The sequence below is a fragment of the Pithys albifrons genome, chromosome 19 (genome assembly GCF_047495875.1).
Source record: "Pithys albifrons albifrons isolate INPA30051 chromosome 19, PitAlb_v1, whole genome shotgun sequence".
In the NCBI taxonomy this organism is placed as follows: Eukaryota; Metazoa; Chordata; class Aves; order Passeriformes; family Thamnophilidae; genus Pithys; species Pithys albifrons.
In genome coordinates, this window is record NC_092476.1 from 743,765 (window position 1) to 766,970 (window position 23,206).

Consider the following 23,206-nt stretch of genomic DNA (forward strand, 5'->3'; position numbering starts at 1 on the left):
ACAAAACGAAGCAGCTTCTTAGAAAGAGAAAAGCCCTGGGGGGCAGGTGAGCCCTTCCAGCCTCACCCTGGGCTGAGGGGACCGAGGGACTCTCTGTGTGGGCTGCTGACAAAAACAGGCTCCTGCAACAGGAAAATGCACAACCAGCCCCTGTTCTTCCCCCACCAGCTGCATTTTCACTCGTGCTTCCTGGCAGCTGTGAAAGATGTTCCACCCTTGTGGTTTGCTGTCAGCGTTTCCACACCACAAACACCGGGGAGGGGAGGGTGGAGATTGCCTTAGAAGAAATTAGAAAACCAAAACAAAACGCAACAAACCACCCTCAAAATTAAACAAAAAAACAAACAAGGAGGAAGGAAGTGCACACCACATTCTGTGAGGAGGCTTTGCAATGCTGCAACAGCCGAGGATTTGGGAGGGATCCTGTGTTACACCTCCAGACTGAAGGGCTTTGTATCGTTGCCTTCAGAAACTGAAAACAAAGAAAGAAGAAATGAGACAAGGATCAAACAACTCTTTAAAGCCATTTCTGTGTAAGCAATTACCTCCTCAAGTACAACAGGGCCCGCAGCCCTCCAGAAGGCACTGCCCATGCATGGCTGTTGATAACACTGACTGTGCCCAGAGGACGATGTGCCAAGACTGCCATTATGCAGCTTTGTGTTAGCAATTAGCTCATCAAATTACTCATCAAGTTTGTTTATGCAGTGGTGTTAACTCAAGTTCCTTAAAAGATCTGTAGAGTCTAATACAAGATCTCACTTCCTCACAGCTTCCTATGAAGTTTGACCAAAATATTTTCCAAGCAAGCTGGCAAAGCTCTAAATAACTATTAGCATCTTAAAACTTCTACAGATTTGACACTCTCTTTTGGGGGGGACTGTTTTTTTAATTATATTGCTGCCAAAACACACCCAGTGCCACGTCCTTCCTTAGCCACAGCCATATCATCACTTGCACTATCTCTGGCAAACTTGTGACTGTTTGATATGGATCAGTGATTGATCTCAATCCCTTTTAAGAGCAGAGCTAGAAAATCTACCCAAAAGAAGGTTGTAGCCAGGTGGGGTTGGTCTCTTCTCCCTAAGTAACAAGTCATAGGACAAGAGGAAATGGCCTAAAGTTGTACCAGAGGAGGTTTATGTGGGGTATTAGGAAACATTTCCTCATGGAACAGGCTGTCCTGGGAAGTGGTGGAGCCACCAAGCCTGGAGGGATGCAAAAGGCATGGAGATGTGGCACTTGTGGATGTGGTTTAGTGGTGGCCTGGCAGGGCTGGGTTCATGGTTGGACTCCATGATCTCAGAGGTCTTTTCCAACCTCAGTGGTTCAAAGATTCTGCCCCTCCCACCCAACTCATGTGGAAACTGCTGGGCACTCCAGCCACGTGTTAGAACAGCCCTGGGCAGCATTTACCTGGATCCCAACCTGCTGCTCCTCACTCTGCACCCTGCTGGCTCCCCCCAGGCTGAATGTCCATGGAATATCACAGACACTTCAGCAGAGATCAGCACTGCCTCCATATTTAGAACTTCCTCAAGCCCTCGAGCCACTCCTCCATCTCTTTTGAAAGACCTGTGATGCAAATCCACCAGCTCTTCCTCAGCACCAAGAAAATGTTTTTTCTCACAGTTCTGCTGTTTTCCTACTGTAAGCCAAGGACATACTCCTTTCATCCTCCAGATCTTTCCAAACCAGAACCATCATTTCTCATTGAAAGCTTTCCTTTTCCTTCTCTTAGCTCAAATGTCTCAGCAGGTACAGAAAACTACTGCAAGTGGCAAAGGTATGTTCTCTATTGCTCCTTTTCAGGTATGTGCTAAAATTGACTGTTAACCAAAAATGGGGGAGGGATTTTAAAATGTCCATAAAGTTCACATAAAATTAAATCTTTCACCTGGCTGTGCAGTGAGGCAGTTTACAAGTTTCTAGACAAAGTTAACAGTCTCTTTGCTGACCTGTATGTACAATCAGAATTGCTTCAAGTTGGTAAAACATTTTTTCCCACTGAAATGCAATTTATTTTAGTCACAGTTAGTTTAGTACCATTTTCTATGAAAAGAGAAGGGTTTCCTGCAAATTCACCCATATAATATCATAAAAGGAAACAAATTTGAGAGACCATCAAAGTTCAATCTGCTTGCACAAGCTTAATTCTGCCACAAATAAAATACTCTTTTGCCTTCAGGTTCACTCGCTGCCTCTCACACAGTCTGCAACGTTCCTTTCTCCTACAATGAACACTCCAGAGTATTTCATTTATCTTTTATACTTCTATGAACCTTAATTGGCTGCTTCTGGAGATGGGAAAAATAATACAATGGCCTGTTTCAACAGAAATAGATACAGCTTGGTTCTCAACATATCTGGGGGGAAATCTGAGGGGTTTGGGTGACAGGTGCAGTCAACTCAGGCAGAAGTTTCTCCTTTCCAGGGGCACTGTCCAACCCCAAGCTCGGACCGGTGCAGAGGGGTTTGAATGTAGTGATGAAGCAGAATGTGACCATCTCCTGCTCCTCTGCCTCTGGATCTCCCCCTGTCAGATACACCTTGTTCAAAGACAGCCAGCAGGTATCCTCCTTGAACAGGTCAGACTCAGATCCTGCACTGTTTACCCTGACCATCAGCTCTGCCAGCGATGTGGGTCCCTACAAATGCAAAGCTGAGGACAACACCTCCCCTGATGGAAAATACAGCAACAGCCTCAACTTCACCCTTATAGGTATGTCTGGCTGTGCACCTTCCCAGCACTACTCATGGCAGGGGCACAGTTTGGTAGAGAGCTGGACTTCCCTGCAGATGCCTGCACTCCCTTAGGAGGCAGCAGTGCTGTCCTGCCCTGGCTCACAGACCCCTCCATCCTCCATGCCCTGCTCATTTTGTCACTTAACTGAGTCTTGCTTGGAGCTTGTCCTGCTCTCAGTGATTCAGCCTTTTCAGTTCTCTTTTTACAGAGCCAATTTCCAAACCAGTGCTGAGCTCACCCACCTCTCACACAAGGAAGGGCCAGAACGTGACCCTCTCCTGTTTCTCAGAGAATGGATCCCTTCCCATCACATACCAGTTCTTCAAAGGCAACCGAAGCATCTCTCCCCAGAAGACGATGCACAGCAGGGAAGCAGCTGTGATTTCTCTATTTGTCAACTCCTCTGCTGACTCTGGAACCTATAAATGCAAAGCTAATAATAGTTTTTCCAACAGAGCAAAATACAGCTACAGTTTCAACTTCACATTAGAAGGTATGAAGGAGTGAAAGGAGTTGCCACTGTCGACAAACAGGGACCACACAAAGTTCAGAATGTTGTCACGAGCCAAGGTTTTTAGCCAGATATTTTGTTCCTGCAATGTCATGTCCAGAATGTAATCTTTTACAACAAAAAAATAATCTGAGTTTTTAAAATGAATGCAAAACCATAGAATTCCATGCAGCCTGGATAGCAGAAGTTGAAGTGCCCATGAAGGATGACTGTAAAAGACTCTTTTGCAAGAGACCCCTGGTCCCCCTTGGGGAGAGTCTGGTTTCATTTTCCTCTCTGTTCCTATGGAAGAGCCCCCTGGCACCAGCAAGCTGGGACACAGAACCCTTGGGACTCTCCTGAGCAGTTACATTAACCACAGTTAATCCAAAAGCTGAAAGAAATTGCAGAGTCTGGATTTTAATGTATAGAAGACACTTAAAGTGCAAACAATTCATTGCATAAACACTTTTCTTTTCTTCTTTTTGGCAGAAGAGAGAAGCCACTCTCAGGCCCTGCTAATTTCTCTTGGGCTGATCCTGCTGCTACTCATAATAGGCTTTGCTCTGGCAATTCCATTCCTCATAATTCCTTCATATAAAGCAAGTGAGTTACTTGAATGTCTCTCTCATCTTCCAGAGGTGTTGTCAATACATTTTAGTGTGTAAACATCACAGTAACAACAGAGTAGCTCTTGGTATTTTAGGATGTTGTCAAGTCTTCTCTCAACCAGCACTGGCAACTTAACTTCACCTTTTCAATGTCACAAGACACTGAAAAGGCAGAACCTTTGAGTGTGTTTTGTATGGCAGGTCTGGGGTAGGGGAAGCAAAGCAACATCTAAAGGACTACACAGAAATGTTGGAAGGAATCAGACCTCACTGGAAAGGGAAATCTAGTAAAATCTATTGAAATTGGCTAAAGAGTAATATTTATCATGAAAATAACATTATCTGAGATTTCCAAATGTTCAAAAAATACCATGAAACTGTTTCTTTCCCTCTAAGAAAAACTGATACAGGTATATTAACATATGTTTTTCTTTTACCATTTGCAGAAAAATTGAAGTCTCCCAGGTCCTCAACTGGCTTTACATCACCAGTGACTGCAGAGGAGCCTGACAACGATGTCATATATGCAGAGATTGGTGAGTTCATGTCAGCCCCTGCAGTCAGGATTGGGGGCACTCAGTGAGTGAGTACCACTGACCCTGCCTGCCACAGCCATTATCTGAAGTCCCTCAGAAAACATATTTGGCCCCACCTGTCAGCCAAGCAGCCAAAACTGCAGCTGCTTAAATGAAATGAGGTTCTACACCACAAAACCCCAGATGCAATTCCCATTTACTATGAGAACAGTGGGCTACATGAAGTAGCAAAATAAAACTTACGTAGCTCTTGCATTCTGTCCAAAATTGCTCAGTGTTTCTGTTCTTTATTCCATGTTTCTTAAGTTTGACAAGACTCAGCTCAAACTTAAATTATGGAGTGACAACAAAGCAACTGATGTAAGACATTGTACTGCTGGAACTGCAGACAATACACAGTAACAAGGACTTTCCACAGCAGCCACAATGCTCTGAACTTGCACTTACATTTGCTCTGTAAGTGAATAGCTGTTTTAAAGGGGAAAAAGAAAAGCCCCAAACAAACCAGTAGCAAAGGCATTATGTTTCCCATTTCTGAGTATCAGAAGGGAGTCACTGTGTCCAAACAAACCTGCCTTCCTGTTCATCAGTGGACAGCTCTCCCTGCCCTGCTGTGCAGCTGCTCGTGCCAGGTGTCACTCAGCATCCCACTCAGCCTGCAAGGACAGGGACAAGAGCTCTGACAAAGGCCAGGAGTGCTCCAGAAAACAGGATTTATATTCACTATAGAATCTCACTGTTTTATTTCTAAGATAACAGAAAAAAAAATCTGTAATTGAGTTAACTGGTGTTCCTCATCTTTAATCCAGAGCCTGTCAAACCAGAAGAAGAATACATCAACTTTTCTGTTATTAGAAGAGAAGATGAAAAAGGTGAAAACCCCAAGCTATAACACTGGAATATCTGGGGCTCACAAACATGTTTTGAGGGGACTTTGCTGGGTAGAGGCAGGGCTTACATAGCTGCAGTTGCCTATGAAATTGCTTAGTTACCATGGAGAAATTAAAACAACTTTAAGACGGTTTAGAGGGGGGAAAAAAGAAGAAAAAACCCAAACCAACAAACTATCCTGTGACCCAACAGCCTCACTGTGTAACCATCCAGATGTGATTAGTGATGCTGCTGATGCCATGTTAGTTCTGTTGTGTATCTGTTCCAAAAAGCAATTATGAATGAACTATTGTGCTCTGGCTTTCAGCAGGGAAGGAGGCCTGTTCCACAATCTACTCAAAGGTCCTCACCACAAACTGAGTGCCAGGTATGGTCCCTTTGGGGATTAACTCCATCACGTGCTTTTAAAGGATTTTCCAGTCCTCAAATGTGGTAAATACCAGCAAGTTGCACAGAAAGAGATGATGCTCAGATACCAGTTTCCTGGCCTAATCAGTCTGTAGACAGATAACACAGCTCACTTTCTATCAGCAAGCAAAATAACAGGCATAATATTTAAGGACTTCAACTTAAGAGAAAAAGCAGAGCAGCCAAAAATTGGAATTGCTGAAGACACAAACAGCAATTCCATTAGACAAACAGCAGCTTATTGCCCAAATAGCACCATAAAACCCAAACCAAGGCAATGCAATCACTGCCAGGTATTAAATCCTGCTGGGCACAATTTACAGTCTGGCATTACAGGCATCTGATGAATAAACAGGAATAAGTTTTTTAAAGCTCTCACCCAGACCCTGGGTTCAGTTCCTGTACATTTAACAATTCTCCTAAAGCAGAGACTGGATTGTGTGCAGACACAAGATAATCAAAAGGCTTTAGTTCAGCATAAAGAAATAAAGTAAAATCCCAACCTGCTGCCCTCTTAGGCACACGCTGAAGGGTGTTTGGCCTCTGTACCTGCAAGGATGGCAATATCTCAGTTCCACATTATTTCAGCTCTCACAGCAGGGAGAGGATGCCAAAATTAACTTTTGGGACAGTTAATTCCAAAACAAATTCTGCTTCCTGCTACAGGCTGTTCCTTTAATATCATTGTTTTAATATCATTCCAGAGCCATCTCACTTAGGATTCCATGAGTTCAGTAAGTCACACTGTGCTAACCTTGCACTCCCTCTAGCACAATTACACCATGCAGCAGTTACAAATACTGTTACAAATAACTCAGGTATAGTTAAGTAAGAAGAAAATTTTAAGGCAAGTTCTTGTGTTTTGTGACTCTGATGACTCTCAGAGGCCACGAGCCTTGTTGCAGACACTTTGAGCACCTTCTGCAGTGATTAACAAGCTCTAAACACACTGTCAATCTGCAGAAGATCAGAAACATCAGCTCTGTATCTATGCAAACTCTTGTATCTGATTGTACCTGCTCTGCTTAGTAGGAAAAATATAATCACACATTAGTCTTTCTCCAGCATTTTACATAAACAGACCTTTTTTTGTCCACAAAACAAGCCTTCCAAAAAACTTGACTATTTATTTCATCCTATTCCTCTGTTACTCTTGATAAGGCACTTCTGTTCTTTATGTTTATCAACTGCAAGATGAAGTAACTTGAATGCTGAAGGACTGAGCCCATGGGATTAAAATACATTCCTACAAACAGATGGTATAAAGATACAGATTTATTAAAACATTTAAGATTTGGAAGCCTTTTATAGAAAATACCATTTTCCAGCAGAGATCATAACCATGTCAGCAACACAGATGAAAGTGGAACCTTTAGCTTAGGATGGAATACTTTTACTTGGCAGTAAAACTGAAGATGTGAATGAGGATTTGCTCAGCCCTGCTAAGCAGGGACAAGTTTGTCTCTTCCCTCTTTCCAAGGAAACCTGGAAGACCTGGATGGCCTGGATTTGACAGAGAACAGATGCACCACCAGAGCTCTTTGCAGAGAAGCCACCGAGTCCATGACAACTCTGCAACCAGCTCAGGCACAGACGTTTAGGAAAGTCCCTTTGCTGGATGAAGTTCAGCTTACACATTTTTGGCTGATGTCACATACTTGGTTAAAAAGTCCTTCAGCCTAGAAATGTGCATCATTTCCTTCATGGTGGTGTCTCTGCTCCTCAGCTGCACCACCCCGTTCTCTAGAGTGGTATCAGTGACCAGGATCATGAAGAGAATACTCATCTCATCATACCTGCAAAGGAAGGAGCCTCCTGTCACTGCTTCTGGGGCATGGAAAAACCAGATAAATTATGTACAAACAACCACAAGCTGGAAATATTTATTTTTGCTCCCCTGCACTAAGTCCAGCCTCACAAACACCAGTTTTCTTGTTGTCATTCCTTGCTTTCCTGATTACATTTCTTTAAATTATTTAGCTTCTTAGTACATTAAAAATGTTATTTAGTGACCTCTTACAAGAGTATTTTTGTAGAAACAGAATTTATCTTTCTGACTTACTTTGAATACTACTGCACATGAACAAATAGTTGTATTTATCTTCTCTCAGGAAAAAATATTCATCAATATGCTCAAGATCCACTGACATGAGCAGCCACCTGCCCCCAGTTCCCTCCTGATGAACAAATCAGACATGAAGCCCCCAAATGGAAGAGCTGTTTTTATATCCACAAATAATTCCATCATATACACTAATGATAATGGTTCCAGACTTGGAAGAAATTTTAAGTTCAAGACTAGACACAGTGTGCTACTTGAAACAGTACTCAAGAATGAAACACAGAACCAGAGCAGATCCCAGAATGGGGGTGAGGATGGGAAATGTTCTGTGAGCTGGACTCATCTGAAGGAATTTATTTTCAATAGGAGAGTCTCTAAAAGGCATTTCACAATTCCGAGGAAACAACAATGACATGTGAAAGGCTTATACTTTAATTAATTTTAAAATTAACTATCTGATGTATGATTTTCATAATAAAACTACTTGAATCCCAGCCTATAGTTTGGGGTCAGTGCCTTCAGTCGTGGTTTCTGCACTCAGTGAATTCTTACTGAGGTCAGGCATTTTTTCCCAGTCCACAGAAAGTCACCTTTCACCTCCACAGTTTAATGTACCAACCACTGGTCCTCCTTACTTTGTATAAAGCTGTTCCAGAGACAGTGGCACAGTCTCAAGATAACCTGGCCACACAGAAATTCCATTTTGTGACAGCTCATTGAACAATCCTTGACAGACCTGTGATCATTTAAAAACAAACGTTAAAAGACAGACTTTGAGGGCTTGAGATACAAAGAAACCACTGAAACCCTAACACGGGGTATTAACATTCCTAGCTGGTGTTAATTTGCTGGCTGAAACACCCTTGAAATAGAAAACAGCCAGGCAGTTAAATCTCCATTTCTGTTTAAAAGCAGTGCAAGTTCCCTCCCTTCTGTGGGGACTGACATCAGGACTGACTGACATAAAAACATTTAAAAAATTCTTCTGAAGATGCAAAATCTGAAAGATCCAGAAGCTGAGAGGGATTGTGTTATTTATTTCCTCCAGTTTTGCATGGAACAACTATCAGCTCTATGAACAGTTCCAAGAGCAGTGTGTCCACCCAAGAACTGCCTGCAGTGAACTTCTCTGGCTGACTCACAGGCTGCACAGCAGGAATCAAAGCAGCACAATTATTCTCCTCAACATAAAGAGTGTCTGGATTGTAACACAGAGATTTAGTGCTCAAAGTTAAAATGCTGTCTTGCAACATACCTGTCTGAGCTCTGTTGTTGGACCTTTTCCTACATCCAAGGCCACTTTAAGAGGTGCTAAACAAGGGTGTAGCTTCAGTACCTAATAAATTCACAAAAAGTAATAATTACCAAATGTATTTAGCATGTAGCTCTAAACAGAAGTAGGAAATAGTAAGGTTTTTAACTGAAATTAAGGTTCTAAACAGGCAAAAACCTTCTCATATCCCAAATTCCTGAATTAGAAGCAAGCTGTATTGTATAAAACCAGCACACCCACACCAGCCAGACTCACACAGCAGAAATCACTCTGTTTTGGCTGAGCCTCAGAAAAGAGGTGAAGGTTTGTTAGCAGAGCTCCATCCTCTTGAATGGAGCCAGAGTGACCAGAGACAGCCCAGCAGGCAGTTCCCATCCAGCCTACAGCCTGCTCTTAAAGAACAGAGAGCTGTTTGGGTCACAACCCTGTCTGACAGTCAGCACCCAAAATCCAGGAAAACAGGGGAAAAGTGGCCATAACCAAGGTCCTGGGGAAAGGCCCCACTACCACCTGAGACCCACTTCTTCTACTCCTCCCAGGCACCTTCAAATGCTGCTGAAGAGATGAATTCCTCCTTCCCACAAACTGCAGCTACATTGCAGCTTCTCTTAACTCCTTCATTGCTTGTATGGCAAGAGCTTACCTGCTCATCAGAAAGGGAAAACAGGGAAGGGAACCTCAGAGTGACAGAAAAATTGCTCATGTGGGTGACAAGGCCCACTGGGCAGTCCTGTGGGGCCAACCAGTGAGAGGGGTCACTCTGCACCCACTTGGGAAGGGAATGGAACAGCCAGGTGGAAAAAGGAGACATTTCCATGCTGGAATTTACCACATTATCTGTGGGGTTTGTACTTTCCACAGAAAGTTACCATTCTCTGGGAACTTTTCTTTGCTGTTAATGGATTCTCAACCAGCTGCAGGGAATCAAAGAGATAGGCCAACACTCCTCGGTCCAGATTGCCATTCACAGACAGAACATGAGGAATAACATTCTTCCTTCCATCTCGGCCCTGAAGAGAAAGAAAACACAAAGGGAAACATCAAGGATTGTCCTGAAAAGCCTTTTGCTTGCTTTAAATTTATAATGAGGTGCTGAGGTCAGTAATTTAAGGCACAGCAGAGCCGTATTTTAAAAAGTTACCAGCAATGTTAGAAGTGTAACAGGACCCAGGGAAGCCTGGGAAAAGCAGCAGGGCAGGGCAGGATGGGATCAGCTGCCTTGCCACTGGTGACACACTTATGGCAAACCTATGGCAAATACACTTGAAATTATATTTTCCTTTAGAGCTGTGTAGGTTATTTCAAAGTGACTACAAGTATCTGTGCCCACATTCCAGGAAATGCCAACCCAGTTTTATACGTGGATGTGAACAAGCTACAGCAAGAAAAAAACATTTACAGGTTCCTTCTGATGCAAACTCAACACTGCAAAGCACAATCTGAGTTTCCCTTGGCATCTTTCAACACATACAGGAAGAGACTATGGCACTGACAACAACTGTCTTGTCAGTGTAGCTCATTTCTAATTACAATGAATTAACTTCTTGCAAAAAAAAAAAAGGCCCAAAACACTCTTTTATCAACTTCTGAAAATGAAAGTCTGACTGCAGAGTATCAACTGTGCCACTTTACAGCAAATCAAAAGACAGTCACCTGCTAAGCCACTGGACACTAAAAGAAACCCTTTCTCTCACATATTACCCTGTTTATCAGGAAAGACATAGTGAAGCTTACAAGTAATTTTGAACTTTCCCCTGGGTACATCTGTAACAGCTCAGTATCACCAAGGTTCTGCAACGTTTCTATTGTCTCTGTGCCCCAAGGAAAGTTGTACTGCAAATGAAATCCTCTTCTGCCTTCTTCATCATGGAAGTCAGTGCTGCTGAAGTTAGATGGGCCTACTGCAAACTGCAAATAAAATGTGCAAGAGGTGATCACTACTGTGAGTCCTGCATTAACTAAAGAACCAAGTCTGCAATGCAAGCTGAAGCCTGTGATTTTCAGCAAAATATTTTTATAAATTACAGCCCAAATCTCTCTGCTGCATTATGGCATTTTGTTCTCACATCACTTACAAACACAAGACACTTCCCTTTCTGTAAGTCACGTGACAAACTCCTTATCAGGTTTATCACAAACTTCAGTAGCTTTTCAGCTCCCGTGAGAAATGGGGGTATTTCAGTGACTAGAACAAGCTTGCAATGCAAGGCCATAAAACCAACCAGGATGACTCTTCCCCCCTGAGACACAAAGGAGCAGGCCAAGCTTCCCCAGGGACGTGCTGCTGTTACCTTTCTCCACCACTGGAGCCGCTGGCGTAGCCAGTAATCGAGCCACTGTCCTGCCGTTCTGGGAGAACTAAACCAGGCAAGCAAGGCCGTGGTCCTCTCGCCTATTCTTTAAACAATAGCAAGGGCAGCAAGTTAACACCTTGGGAAATAACAGGGAAAAAGCAAGAGACCGCATTCAAAACCAATCCAAAAGTGAAACAAGTGTTAACTGTTGCTTTAAGCATGGAAAGGGTTAACCCCTCTGTTCTCTACCTTGTGAGGTTTTCGCTGGTTTGTTCACTTTCAGGGACAGAATGAAAGCACACTCCAATCTGGGCAAGGCCACAGGGCAGTCTCTTGTTCACCAGCTCTAAGCAGCTGACATACTGTGCCAGAACACCTGTCAAGAGACAAATCCTTGATTTTAGTGGCCACTGGGAAGCTTTTTTATGCTTTAAATCTACCAAGAGCAAATGTAGCACAATACATGAGTGTTGTTTACATGTCAAGTCCCACTGGCTTTGTGCTCCGCAGGGATGGGCTCAGCATCCTGTTCCTGTGGGTGCTTTAACTTTCCCCTCCTTACAGGGAGCGCATCCCTGCCCGCCTGTGCTGCTGAGGGGCACACACTCACAGCACCGCTGGGAAACTCCCTCCAGCACCGCTGCTGCCCTTACTGAAGGGACCTACCGGGCAGGAGGCTCTCCCGCAGCACCGCGGCCGTGCCCAGCACTCGGTCCGGGGCCGGGCCGTGCCCGCCGCCCTGCAGGGCGTCCCGCAGCGCCTCGCTGCGCAGCAGTCGCAGCCCCGGGCCGGCCCCGGGCGGGCCGTGCAGCGAGGCATCCACAGCGAACAGCTGCTCCCTCAGGGGCACGGCCGAGTCCCACCACTGCGCCGCCAGGTTGGCGCGCAGGGCCGCGCCCAGCGGACCGAGCCCCGCGTGCTGCCCGCTCAGGTAGGCGCGCCAGGGCCCGCGCCGCAGGAAGCGCCGCCGCCAGCACACCTCCAGCAGCTCCGCCCCGGCCGCCGCCTCCGCGAAGGGCCGGGCCCAGCAGCGCGGCGGCTCCGCCCGGCCCGGGACGCGCCGCGGCCCCGCCAAGGGCCTGCCCAGCGCCGAGCGCGCCCAGCGCCCGCCCAGCGCCATCTTGGGTCCCTCACGGCGCGCGCGCATGCGCGGGGGCTCCTCCCGCGCACCCCCCCCAGCCGGGCCTGGGACCGACCCAGCGCAGGGGGCTTTACTTTTAATTTATTTTAATTTCATTGAATTCTCTGTGCTCGGCCTGCACCGCCGCACCTTTAAAAACGTCATGGTGCCGCCAAAGAGTTTCTGCAAAGGGGTGGATGTCTCCGAGGAGGGTTTGCTCGCCTTTTGTGAACGTGGCGAGTGTCGTCGCGCAACTCCTGCGATAGAAGTTGCGTAATAAAGAACTTCGTGTTCCAGGAGTTTGGGATGGCACAGATAAACATGCGGGAGGGAGGAGCAGGGTCTGCATCACAGGCGGGTTCGTGGAATGTTTACTGTATGAAAGATGGAAGTTCTCACGCTGTTTTGGGAATTCTCCACCTCTTCCCTGCGCGGGGTCAACAACGAATCATTTCTAACCAGGCCGTGCACGGAACACCTGAAATGGGCACGGGGGCACAGCCCGCCCTCCCTGTCGGGCACGGAGATCCCGCGGCACTCCGGGACACACCCGGGAAAGGCGATCCCAGCCCGGGACACACCGGGAAACAGAGCCCGGTCCCGGTCCCGGCCCGGGGCACTCCGGGACACGGCGCGGGGCTCCGAGTTCAGCGGGCAGGGCAGGGCAGGGCAGGGCAGAGGCAGCGCAGTGGAAATTTCCACTCGCTGCATCACGAGTCTGTACCGGAGCCAGGAGGAGCGAGAGACGGAACTGCTGCGGGCCGGACAGCCCCGGGCCGGGCCCCGCACACCCAGCACGCATTAGTAGGGCACTGGGGCACCGGAGGAGCCGCTGCTCCCGCCTGCACGAGTAGTGCAAGTCATTTCATGTCTAAGGCAGATTTGCCATGAGCTCAGCTCTGCAGAGGAGCGCCGGTATTACTGGCAAAGCTGCTTAGCAGAGCTTGTCTCTATCGTTTTATGTGCAAATGTTATGAGGAGTGCCCACCCTTCACTACCCCCAGATGATGGGCATTTGGAAACAGCATAAAATACAAAAGAAAAGGGGAAAGAGGCTGTTTAGGTCAAAAGTTTACTTTTTTTTTAACAGTAAAAAAGCCTTTCTACTGGAATTTTTAAAACCAAGCTTTCCAATGCATTTTGCTTCAGGCAAGTGACCTGGAAACAGGGATTAAGTCAAGACTTCAGTGGCAAGTAACCTACTTGTCTTTTGCCACTGGTGGCACTGGGCAAAGGCGATGTTGCAGAGCCAATTAAAAAGAAAATAAAAACACATTGCCAGCTGCACTTGTAGACTCAAGTGCAGTACTTTCAAGCCTCCAGCTGAAGTTCTGGAGCAAATGATCAAGTGATATTACTCCACAGAAAAAGAGGAAATAATGATGAGGCAGATTAGGCTGTGTTAAAGAACAGCACAAGCTGAGCCTCGGAGGGAAGCAATCACCCTGGGCTAAGCACAGACTAAGCAAAAAGACCTTCAATGTGAAAGAAAGTCTGGCTTGGGTTTAAAATAACCTGGAAAGAATCTTGTAGATTCAACCTTGATCTCATTAACTGTAGTTAAGCATTGTTAAACTTGAAACTCAGCATTGTTACTGGTAAACAAGTGAGAAGAAGGAAATGAAAAAGTTAGTTTTAACAGGAATTTTAATAACTGTACTTGAAAACAGTAAGCACTTTAACCCCAGGATCAAGTATTATTCCAGCTCTGGTCATCAAGGAAATGCTGTTGCTTCACTCAGCATGGGCAGTGCTTTGAGATTAGAGTCATTTGCACATATTGAAAGTCTTAAAAAATAAGAAAAAATCCATGGACCAACAGCCCACTTCCCTCCACCCGCTTCCACAAAGAAATCACTGCTCAAAACCAGTTTAAGTATAATTTGAAGTTTTAATACTAAGCTCTTCCCGTTTCTCTGAAGCTCAGAAGCCTGCATGCTAACTCACAAGGCCTGGCAGCTGTGGGTACACGACACTCAAGCCTGCTCTGCACATATGCTCGTGTGAAGGCGACGGTTACGGTGCTGCAGAAGCTCCCTACGGCTCCCTACGCTCGCAGCAGCTCGTTAGCAACACCACTACAGAGTTTTGATCTTTTCCAAGAACTGGCCCTACGCTAGTGAGACGGGGAAGAACAGACTTTGCAACACTTTCTTAAGAGCCAGCCTGAGCTTTCTTCCCCATCAAAGCAGAGCCTGCCATGCTAAGCAATCTAGCCCAATCAAGGCAAGGCTGGTTTTTGTATAAGCTTAAATGTTTAATCAGACACAGTTGAGAAACCTTTCTAGAATTTAATATAAAAACATTTGACATTCCATTAATGTAAAGTTGTGCACATGTTGAGAAAATTGTCATCTGAAAGAAAATTCGGTCTTCAAATATCTTTATTGGAAGGCCATGCACTGCCTTCTGTTACTGTATTTCAAATCACTGTACATTTAACTTTGAAAACACTGTCTGCATTTTCTAGTACAAAAAACTAAAAATTGTTTCAGGAATGTAGAGAAATATTCAACTTAAATAGCGAAAAAAGTGCACCATAATTACTGCTGCACTGCAGTCATTTCTGCATTTCCCATTTTCTTAAATAACTATCCTGTTTTGATAACACACAATATAAAGAGCAATTATGAAAAAACTGAGACATTTAAATTACACTAAGTTATTGAGAGTAACTTGTGGGCATGGGGTAACCTATCATGGGAGCAGCACCAGTGGCAGCGGCAGGGTAGGCGTACTGCTGCTGGTTCATGCCATTGTGCATGTTGGCAAGGTTGGAGCCGTACTGCTGCTCGTAGCCGTTCTGGTAGGCGCCCGCCGCGGGGTTGGCGCCCGCCCTGAAGCCAGCCTGCATGCCAGCCGCGGCAAAGCCATTGCCAAAGGGAGTGCCATTGCTGAAACTCTGGGCGCTGTACGCCCCGTTCTGCGTTTTGGCTCCGAAGTCTCTCTTGCCCAGAGCGCCGTAGGTTCGCTCAAAGTTCTCCCTCTCTCTAAAGCTACTAAATCCCCCCCTTTTGCCCGCAGAGTATCTGTCGCGGCGGTCACCTCGGGAACGACCTAGTGGGAGAGAAGACCGTTATATGGATTACAGAGGCTGCAGCAGTTCAGCCGAGAACATTTCCTTTTCTGTCCCAGCAATGCCATCTATAAGAGCTTCCAGGTGTTCACTGGACTCCGGTTAAAGCTCTGAGGACACTCACACACCTTCCCTGTAACAAGAGTGGTGGCATCCAGGCAAAGTATCACTTTCACCTTGCCAGCAGGACACTCGGGTCCATCTCTTTTCAAGAGAGAGAAGGCCACAAAACTGAACACACAAGGGTTTTACCTCTGACCAGGTCAGAAGCACCAGTTTGGCCAGGACTAGCCTTAAATGCACCACAACATGAGCTGGGAGCATTTGGGTGTTGTTTTTTTGCTATTGCTGTTAATAAATACCTTCTGAGGTCACCATAAACTGGTAACTAAACCACCTTCCACATTGAATTTGGAGAGGCTGGAGGTGGAATTTGAGTTTCCATTTTGTTCTGAGAGGAAAGCTATGCACTGAGGTCAAAAAGAGCACTTACCTGAACCTCTGTCTTCAATAAGCTGGAGCAATTTGGGGTTGATGGCTTGATTAGCCTCACGAAGCACAGAGATGAGGTCATTTACTTGCTTAATATTGTTAGGAGTAAAGAATGTGTATGCTGTGCCTGTTTTGGTACTGCGGGCAGTTCGTCCAATTCGGTGGATATAGTCCTCTGAGGAGTTAGGGTAGTCATAATTGATGACAAATTTCACATCTTCCACATCTGTAAAGTGTTGCAGTGTGGCAAAAGGCGAAGTACAAAGTTTTGCACACCACAACAGCCAAATCGAAGATAAACATTAGACAAGAGTATTTTAAAGGGAATAATGGCTGCAAAGAACAGTGTTAGAATCATCCATTTCTGCAAGAGTATTGTGGAAGAGAAAGTAATGCACACTCCGTCTGATCCCGTCTCATCACCCACCCTGTGATCCAAAACCTTACCATAAGGAGTATGCATTTGCTTGTCATTCCCAACTCAAGTGTCCCCTTTACATATCATCAAGTGACATCTGAAAGCTTCTTGCAGTAGGGCCACTAAATCTCACAGCAGCCTCTTCATGTGCTCATTTGAGGACCTTAGAGTAAAAACATACAAGGTCCTTCACATACACACTCATCAGAAGCTCAAAAAAAAAAAGGGCCACACTGCTCGTCTTGCCAAGACCTTTGAACCGCAGCTGCAAGAAAAACATACCTGTCCCCCCAAAGTCACCAAGTTGTTTTTATGCACTGTGTCTCGTCTAGGCAAGCGCTTCCAAGAAGCCAGGGTTCACTTGAGAATGGGTCTCTCTCTGGCAGGTCTCGACATGACGACTACGTATAGGTGGAGGAACTTCGACTTTCAAAGGCATTGAAAAGCCATTGCTTTCCTGCCCCACTTGTTAAAGTGAGAGGTGGACTTTTTTTTCTCAGATTTCATGTGCCAGTACTCACCAATTTGCACAAGGCTTAGTACATTTTAAAGCTGCTCTCTCCATTTCATGGTTGCAAAAAATTTCATTGAACATTGAAGTTTAAATTATGTCCTTCAACATTTCAAAAAACCTCACTGAAATTCCAAGACCCACAGATCACAGCAAACAGTATGCACAAAACTAACAGTACTGCACCATGGCAAATCATGCAAAGCATGGAGAGAAGAGAAATACCAGGGCAAAGTGAACTGTGAATGAAACTGCTTATTTCATGAGAGAACAGTTTATGGGGTAGTAGTTTAAAGGATGATCTTTGCCTTTTGAAGATTACTGGCACACAATGCTCTCAGTTTTCACCTCTCTATTTGACTGGAAGCAGCCAGCCGATCATTTCCACTAGTCCTCCATCCCCCTCGAGTCCTCCGATTGTCATGCCTAGGCCTTGCCACAAAGACTGCACCTTTATGTGAAGAAAACTTAGAAAAATGCAGAGGTTAAAGAAAGCAATAGACTTTCTTTAAAAGCTTTGGGCAACTGCCATTACGAGTTGTACTAACCTAGACCTCTGGATGCAACATCTGTAGCAATCAGGATTGGTGCTTTTCCATGTTTGAATTCTGTAACATAACAAACCAGTTTTCAGTAACACACACCAGATGTTTGCAGAAATGCTCTGCAGAAACTGCTGAAATACTCACCATTTAGAACCCAGTCCCGCTCCTGCTGACTTTTATCACCATGAATACCCATCGCTGGCCACCTGAAAAGAGAATTTGATTGACCCAAGACCATCCCTTCAAGCACTTCACTAGTCAAAGACAGGGCCACTGGCAAATTGCAAAGTTATTCTGAGCATTGTAACTGATGCCTGGTGTGAGTGACACAGCTACGAATCTAAAGAGCATTCAGACTGATCCAGGTGGCTCAGTGAAGTCCCAGCTGTTACTCACCCATCTCTCCTCATTTTCCGGGTAAGATCATCACAACGCCTTTTGGTTTCCACAAAAACAATTGTTTTGTTTTCCTTCTCACTCATAATTTCTTCCATCAAACGAATAAGCCTATTATGAAGAGATGATATTTAGAGCTCAGACTGATTTGTACTGTGCAAGTGTAATTGTAACAGTCTAATTTTTAACTTTAGTGCTCTCAGACTGGTGTCAGAAATCCATCACGACCAATTCATTCCACAGTTCATAAACTCTAACTGGCCATTACTTACTTGTCATCTTTCTCCACGTCGTGACACACATCCACGATCTGAAGGATGTTGTGGTTTGCACTCAGCTCCAGAGCACCGATGTTGATGTGCACATACTCTTTCAGGAAGTCCTCAGCCAGCTGCCTCACCTCCTTAGGCCATGTGGCACTCCACATCAGAGTCTGCCTGTCAGGCTGCACAAGGGTTAGGGCAGTACAAGATCAACATGTAGTCTGGTCAAATGCCAAACAAAAAAAAATCTACCCAAGCAACTCTGAGACATTAAAGCATGGGCAGTGCAATTAACTATAACTAAGCACAGAGGTGTTTGTTTCTGCAATAGTGACAAAGGCATCAATCATTTATACTTACTCTTATCTGATCCACAATTTTTCTGATTTGAGGTTCAAATCCCATGTCAAGCATCCTGTCAGCTTCATCAAGGACAAGGTAAGTACACCTCCTGAGATTGGTCTTTCCAGCTTCTAAGAAGTCTATAAGCCTTCCAGGTGTTGCAATGCAGATTTCCACACCTAAAAGCAGGCAGTCCAGTTAGCTGAAGCAGTTTCCAGGGGCCCTCAGACAGCCATGCACCCAGGCTGACCCATACCTCTTTCCAGGTCACGGATTTGGGGTCCCTTGGGAGCACCCCCGTAGATACAGGTGGACTTCAAGCGGCACGCTCTGCTGTACTCTGCAGCCACCTGCTGCACTTGCTGGGCCAGTTCTCGGGTGGGGGCCAGCACCAGGCACTACAAACAACAGCCCACCTGTTAGTTCCCCACCCATGGAAAGATCTGAGTCTCCCACTAGTCTTGAGTGGCAAGTCTGTCACATATTCCTTCAGTGTGAGAAGGACTGAAGTGGATTTAAGGAGCCAAAACAGCAAGCCAAGTTACATGGCATCTCAGCTGCCTCCAAACAGGGACCTGTGCAAAGATACCTAAAGGTCACTGGCTTCCAGGGGACAGCCATTTCCAGAATGGAACATCTAGCCTTGGTCTGTATTGTTTTAAGGACAATCCAATCACAGCTTATTCAGTCTTCCTGGGAGACTACCACAACAGGGCATACTTTAGTCATGAGAGGAACACAGTGCAGCTGCACAGCCTCATGAACAGACAGTTTGGACTGTAAAAACCACAGCCCTGTTCCCTAGAAATGAAGACCCCCTTTCACTCAGGAGTACTCACAATAGGTCCATCTCCTCGCTCCAGGAATGGCTGGTGATTTATATGCACAATAGCAGGCAGTAAGTACTATTGGGAAGAAGAAAAGTCTCATTACAATCTCTTTCCAGGAGTGTTCAGCCTGCCTTAAGCCAGGCCATTCTGACACTGCTGAAATCCAGCAGTATGCCAAGCTACAACCAGAACTTACAGAGAGAGTTTTCCCTGATCCAGTCTGTGCCACTCCGACCATATCCAAGCCACTCAATGCAACAGGCCAACCTTGTGCTTGAATAGCAGTTGGTTCAGTGAAGTTCTGCCTCTGAATTACTTCCATAACATTTGCTTGAAGAAAAAATTGAAACATTATTAACTCAGGTGTTGCCCCACAGGAGCCTGAAGAACAACCAGCTCTGTGCAACAGTAAGCTGGGCTGCACTTACCAGGGAAGTTTGCTTCATAAAAGTTGATAATTGGTTTTGGACAGTTATGGCCCCTAACAGTGACCTCTTTGCTTGCTCTGTACTGCTCAACTTCTTGCTGCAAAACAAAACCCCCATTATTGGAAATCAGCTTTGATACCAGAGTTATATTTTAAGTTACCCCATCCGTGCCTGCAGGGCCTCATGACCCTCAGTGTGTTTGCACTTTCTGTTTACTTTTGCCTGAGCCAGATTGGATACACACCGCAGTACGTCTGACCACATCAGGATGTTCTTGATAGAAGTTCTTCTCAAATTTGGGCAGCTCATCTAAATTCCATTTCTTTTTTGTAAGTTTTTCCCCAGGATTTCCAAATTTCTTTCCAGACAGAGGTCCACCTCTACTTCCTCCAAAACGAGGGGCTCCAAACCTAAGAAAAAAGGAACGTAAGATAGAATCCAAAAGAAACAAAACAGTTTCTTTCTTACAGGCGTTAACCACCATCTTTGTGGTTCATCCTGAAACAACTTGTATGTACAACCCTTCCTACTGAAGTTTTGAGATAACAAAACTTCCAAAAACATACTTTAACCTGCAGATGCCACAACATGCCTTGCTACAGCTCTTATTCAGAAGCTAAGGTAACATGGCTTTGCCTTTTCCATAAAATGCAATCGAAAGGCAAGTTACAACAGGCCAAGCTGAGGCATTAAAACCTTTGCATTACCCCGTGATCAAAATGGATTCCCACCCCAGTGACGCTCCCATTGCTGAAAGCGGGCAGGGGCAGTTATGAAACACGGGGATAACCTGGCCATAAGCAGGGTTTTTTGCACCCTAAAAGACACACTTCTCTGGCCAGCGATGTTTTACGAGGCCGTGTGCTCGGAGCGGCTGCCCCCGCACGCCCCGAGGCGCAGCCCGAGCCGAGCGCTGGCTCCGAGCGCGGGGCTCGTTCCCCGGCCCCGATGGCTCCCCAGCCTCGGCCGGGCAGCGATCCCTCCCGGCACAACACAGCGCTCCCCGAGCGGCCGCTGCTTCCTGCCAGCGCTGTTTCCTTTGTCTCTCATTTCTGTCTACGCCACATTTTCCAGCCGCTGCCATTTTAGAGCCGGGGCTGGGCGGGGGGAGGAGGAGGAGGAACAAAGGCGGCAGCAGCACAGCCGGCATTTTGATTCCCCTCAGCCACCGCATGGCGGGGCCGGCCATTAACATCCGCTTACACAACACAAAGCGGAGCCGGCCGGCTCCTGCCGGCCACGGCCGAGCCGGGGAGGGGGAAGGGAGGGCCGGGACCCGCCCTGCCGAGCGCTCCCCGGGGCTCCGGCACCGCCAACCCACTGACCCACAAACCGCCCGCCCGCCGCTGCCGGCGGGGGCATCGGGCTCTGCGGGGGCCATCCGTGCTCGGGAAGGCGTCCCCGGAAGAGTGGGGGAGACTAATTTTTTCCCACATTAAGAAAACAAGAAAAAAACAAGAAAAAAAACCCACTCGCGCCCCCCTCAGCAGCCGCACACCCGCGGGGTGCGCTAGGGTGGAGGGACCGAGCCCAGACCACCCCGCCGCCCACGCTCGGTGGCCTAAAAAAGGCCCCAGGCGCCCTCCCCGCGGCGGGAGCGCTGAGGGAAGGGCGCGCGGCCCAGCCCCCGCCCCGCCGCCATCTTAAACGGCTCAACAACAACCCGCAACCCCACGGGCGGGCTCAGAGTCCGGACGCTGGCGGCGGCTAGCGCCGGCCGGGCCCCCGGACTCACCCTCTGTCCCTGTCACTGGAATACCCGGGCATGGCGATGGTGGCGGTGGGTGAGGCGATGCCGGTCACTTAAAGAGGGCGTTGAGCAGCTGAGCGAGATCCTGCGCCGCTGGCGGGGGCCACTCACTGTGGGCGCGCGGCCGCGCAGCCGCCGCTTATATAGCGGGCCGCGGGGGCTGCCGGGAGCCGGCGCGTGACGCACGAGCTAGCCCCGCCTACGCCGCGATATGATTGGTCAAGGCGGGCTCATGGGCGTGGCCTCGGCCCGCCAGACTGACCGGGTTTGCGCCCGCGGCCGGAAGTGCCCCTCCCCTTGTGGGCGGGGCCTGCGCTGGCGTCAGTGTCCGCAGCGCGCGGCCCCCTCGCGCATGCGCAGCCGGCTCAGCCTCGCTCCCGCTGAGGGGCCCGGCCCGGCCCGAGCGCTCGGCGGGGCCTGCACGGGCCGGCGCGCACATTTACCCTCCCAAAGGGCCGCCTCCAAACGCCGCCCGGCTCCCCGCAGCTCCTGCAGCGCAGAGCCGGGCCCCGCAGCCCGTGTGCAGCCCCCCGGTTCTCACAAATCCCTGCAGTCTTTGTGAAAATCCTTCTGAAAAGGCTCCCCCTGATAACGCTCAGGCTCGAAAGCGGCCTGGGTTTCACCTCGTAACTGATCGTTAATTTTAGCCAGGCTACCTGCCCAGCTGTGGCTCTCAGAAGGGCTCGGATGTGCCACGTCCGCATGGCCCGCTGAATGCACAGCAACAGATCATTAGAGGCTTCCTATGGCAGTGCTTTTAGACCGTCACCCGATGCCACTTATAAATGTTACATATATGTGCCTGTAAACAGTAACCAGTGTTATCCTGTCGGGTTCCACCACAGGGCCGGTAACCCGACTCAAAGGTCAGCGGGGGCGCCGCGCTGGGGGCGGGCAGTGCTGGCCAGAGGAACTCGCATGAAAACATCCAGTGCCCCAAGAGGACCCCGGTTTTCACCTCCCCGGCTTTTCCAGGTGAGGAACAACCCGAATGTCCGCGTACCTCAGGCGTTACACACCCAAAACTGAAGTACAAACACCAGCAGCCACCTGGGCCAGACAGACAGGGCTGCAAAGCAAAACAACAGAAGGAAGAAGCACCGTAACAACTCTCCGTTTCCATCCTCCCACCTTCTAGCAAGCCCTGCTTTAAGGCTTCTCTGAGACAAAAATAACTGCATCTGATGGCCATTTCTTCACAGTTTTGTTCTATTTATGCCCTGAGCTCCTAAGATACCACGACAACGTGTTTCAGTTTGACTGCACCCCACCTGAAAAACATTTACTTTCATTTTCAACATCTTCTTAGGCACGAAGCAAAATGAGTTATTGAAAATGGAGAGTAATAGTTTTCTATTTATTTATACCCTTTGTGAACATTAATATTTTCTAAGTCACCTCCTTGACAAACCAAAGCTGAAGGCTGATTTTTCCTCCTTTTAAAGAAATTCCACACTTGTAAGTGTCCTTGCCCTTTTCTTTTTATTGACAAGAAATTCACAGTAATTATGATCTGGACCCCATAGAGATTTACATCATGGAAGCATGAACATGTTTTTTATCTCTTGTGTATTATTCCCTAATATTTTTTAATTGTTCCTAGGAATAGACCAAGCTTTGCAAAGACCAGATGTTTCCACAACATCTTTCTCAGACTTAACACCTAAGTCAGGCTTATTTGTGTTTATCAACAGCCACAGCTGTTCACCCCTCAGCAATTTGGA

General features: G+C 47.0%; 3 protein-coding genes across 6 annotated transcripts; 1 reads left to right on the plus strand and 2 right to left on the minus strand.

Annotated features, from left to right (window-relative positions):
- The first annotated feature begins 1,560 nt into the window (after window positions 1-1,560).
- Window positions 1,561-8,418, plus strand: MILR1 (mast cell immunoglobulin like receptor 1). Of its 3 annotated transcripts, none has more exons than XM_071573967.1 (9): window positions 1,561-1,650; window positions 1,742-1,786; window positions 2,435-2,722; window positions 2,955-3,239; window positions 3,729-3,842; window positions 4,294-4,383; window positions 5,193-5,255; window positions 5,582-5,641; window positions 7,163-8,418. In XM_071573967.1, the coding sequence occupies exons 1-8, from the start codon at window positions 1,581-1,583 to the stop codon at window positions 5,632-5,634; spliced, it is 1,008 nt and encodes a 335-aa protein (XP_071430068.1). In that variant the 5' UTR covers window positions 1,561-1,580; the 3' UTR covers window positions 5,635-5,641; window positions 7,163-8,418. The 3 variants fall into 3 exon arrangements, with proteins under 3 accessions (XP_071430068.1, XP_071430069.1, XP_071430070.1); XM_071573968.1 differs by having other exon boundaries at window positions 5,585-5,641; XM_071573969.1 differs by lacking the exons at window positions 5,193-5,255; window positions 5,582-5,641 and having other exon boundaries at window positions 7,794-8,418.
- POLG2 (DNA polymerase gamma 2, accessory subunit) lies at window positions 6,940-12,437 on the minus strand. The gene is made up of 8 exons (XM_071573966.1): window positions 11,978-12,437; window positions 11,561-11,687; window positions 11,309-11,414; window positions 10,752-10,925; window positions 9,887-10,027; window positions 9,000-9,080; window positions 8,380-8,480; window positions 6,940-7,478 (listed from the first exon to the last, which is right to left on the minus strand). The coding sequence occupies exons 1-8, from the start codon at window positions 12,429-12,431 to the stop codon at window positions 7,313-7,315; spliced, it is 1,350 nt and encodes a 449-aa protein (XP_071430067.1). The 5' UTR covers window positions 12,432-12,437; the 3' UTR covers window positions 6,940-7,312.
- Window positions 12,438-14,708: 2,271 nt separating this feature from the next.
- DDX5 (DEAD-box helicase 5) lies at window positions 14,709-21,590 on the minus strand. Of its 2 annotated transcripts, none has more exons than XM_071573325.1 (13): window positions 21,492-21,590; window positions 19,977-20,142; window positions 19,733-19,829; window positions 19,501-19,634; window positions 19,314-19,379; window positions 18,731-18,872; window positions 18,493-18,653; window positions 18,142-18,314; window positions 17,870-17,980; window positions 17,618-17,679; window positions 17,477-17,536; window positions 16,001-16,225; window positions 14,709-15,488 (listed from the first exon to the last, which is right to left on the minus strand). In XM_071573325.1, exons 1-13 carry the CDS (start codon window positions 21,497-21,499, stop codon window positions 15,094-15,096), a joined length of 1,800 nt encoding a protein of 599 aa, XP_071429426.1. In that variant the 5' UTR covers window positions 21,500-21,590; the 3' UTR covers window positions 14,709-15,093. The 2 variants fall into 2 exon arrangements, with proteins under 2 accessions (XP_071429426.1, XP_071429425.1); XM_071573324.1 differs by having other exon boundaries at window positions 21,468-21,590.
- Between the last annotated feature and the right edge of the window lie 1,616 nt (window positions 21,591-23,206).